General features: G+C 56.7%; 1 protein-coding gene across 1 annotated transcript in view; it reads right to left on the reverse strand.

Moving 5' to 3' along the window:
- Nucleotides 1–1,798, reverse strand: part of GRM4 (glutamate receptor, metabotropic 4) — a 103,858-nt gene that overhangs the window by 31,714 nt on the left and 70,346 nt on the right. The window contains exon 8 of the mRNA XM_010848719.1: nt 25–165. Within this exon, the coding sequence (XP_010847021.1) occupies nt 25–165 (141 nt within the window). The remainder of the gene's footprint in view (nt 1–24; nt 166–1,798) is intronic.

A 1,798-nucleotide genomic window follows, 5' to 3' on the forward strand; every position in this document is an offset into this window, starting at 1 on the left:
GGCCCGCCCCCCGCGCGAGCTCACTGGTGCACTTCTTGACGTGGCTGCCCTTCTTGAGCGCATGGCGGCTGAGCTTGCAGTGGAAGTTGTCCTCCCAGAACTCGGCAAACCATATGTTGCGCCGGTTGTTGTCCAGCGTGCGGCTGGAGAAGTAGCGGTCGAAGCCTGGCGGGGAACCAGGATGTCAGGACCCGGCGCCCCTCTTTCCACCCGCCCCCAGCCCTTCGCTCTTCCCGCCGCTTAGACGAGGCGCGGGCGGATGAGGAGGGTAAGGAAGAGTGCACCCTCTGATCCAGGACCCAGGGGGAAACGTGAGACGTTTCATTTCCTTCCTGGTGAAAAAGAGCTGGGTTGAGTTCCAGGGGGAGCCTGTGTCATCAAACAACGGCTGCCTTTATGGAAGAAGTACAGGATAAGGGTGTTTGCGCTGGTTCTTAACTACCGAAATGCTAATATGGGACTTCCTGGAGAAGGAAGCACCTGGAGGTCCTGAAGTGAGAGCAGAGAGGCTGGTGCGGGCGGGGGTCGACACCCAGTCCTGGGAGTACGTGAGCTCTCTGGTTCTGAAGAGGAGAGGGAACCAGACAGTGTAGGGACTGGCCCAGGTCACACATCAAGACAGGGGCCTGAATCGTCCTCCTTCCAGTCCAGAACTTCCCCATGGCTCACTGAGGCAGCCTCCTTCTCCGAATGCTCCAGAGGACTTATTAACTCTGCTCTAAGCCCAGAAAACCCGGACCCAGGGTGGCAGGCTGGTGGGTGAATAAGGCCTTCTCTCCTCCCCCTGCCTTCTGACCCATGATCATTCCGTGTCACATTCACAGTTGACTGAGCTGCTGGGAACAGACCCGAAAGCCTAAAAGTTCACCCAGCAACGAGTTCCTGCTGGTGGCAGGGCCCAGTGGAGGCTCAGTGACTGCTGGAGCTGTCAGGGAGGCGCTGGTACTGGTGGAACGCTGACTTTCTCAACCTTGACACTATTCACCCTGGCCCAGTTCACTCTTTGCTGGCGGTGGGGGGCCGATGGCGGGCGGAGGCTGTCCTGGGCATGGCAGGATGCTGAGCGGCATCCCTGGCCTCCACCCGCTAGAAGCAGCACTCCCTGATCATGACAACTAAAAATGTCTCCAAACAGTGCCAAACGTCCCTGGGGATCAAAATCACCCCCTGCTGAGAACCACTGCTTTCGTGGTTTCTCTGGTGCCCCAGAGAGAAAAGGGCTTTGTATGGCAAGTCCTGGGTTCAGATTCTAGTTCTGCCACTTAATAGCAAGTATGTGTGACTTACTGCCACCAAATGTCACTTAACCTCTCTGAGCCTTAATGTATTCACTTACTAAATGTGGGGTTGCTGGAAAGACTAAATGAGATGTCTGTATGGGGCCTGGCATTTGTGGGTACCAAGAGCCATAGTTTTTGTTTTTCTGTGTTTATTATGGCTTGAAGCTGAGAGGGGCAGTGTGGAAACTGCTGGCACCGGTGTTCCTTCTGCCTCGGGGTGAATAGAGGACGTGGTCACGTCCCTCCCCTACTCAGACCTCGGTCTCTTGGCAAGTTTGCTGGAGGTGGATGTCTGCAGGCTTCCCAACTCCATCAATGCTGATGTCTGTTGACCTCAGTGAGAGCAGGGGAAGAGCCCCTGGGAGCCTGTCGCCACCGTGGGGAGGACAGTGAGGTCCTTGCCAAACCGGGCCTTTAATAGGAACTTCGCACCTCACTCACAGCGAGGCTCCAGCCAGAGCAATCTGTTCCTGCCCAGGGCGACTGAGTTCTGTCCCAGGAGTAAGGGCCCACCCCCC

Source organism: Bison bison, unplaced genomic scaffold (assembly GCF_000754665.1).
Source record: "Bison bison bison isolate TAMUID 2011002044 unplaced genomic scaffold, Bison_UMD1.0 scf7180017864270, whole genome shotgun sequence".
Lineage (NCBI taxonomy): Eukaryota > Metazoa > Chordata > Mammalia > Artiodactyla > Bovidae > Bison > Bison bison.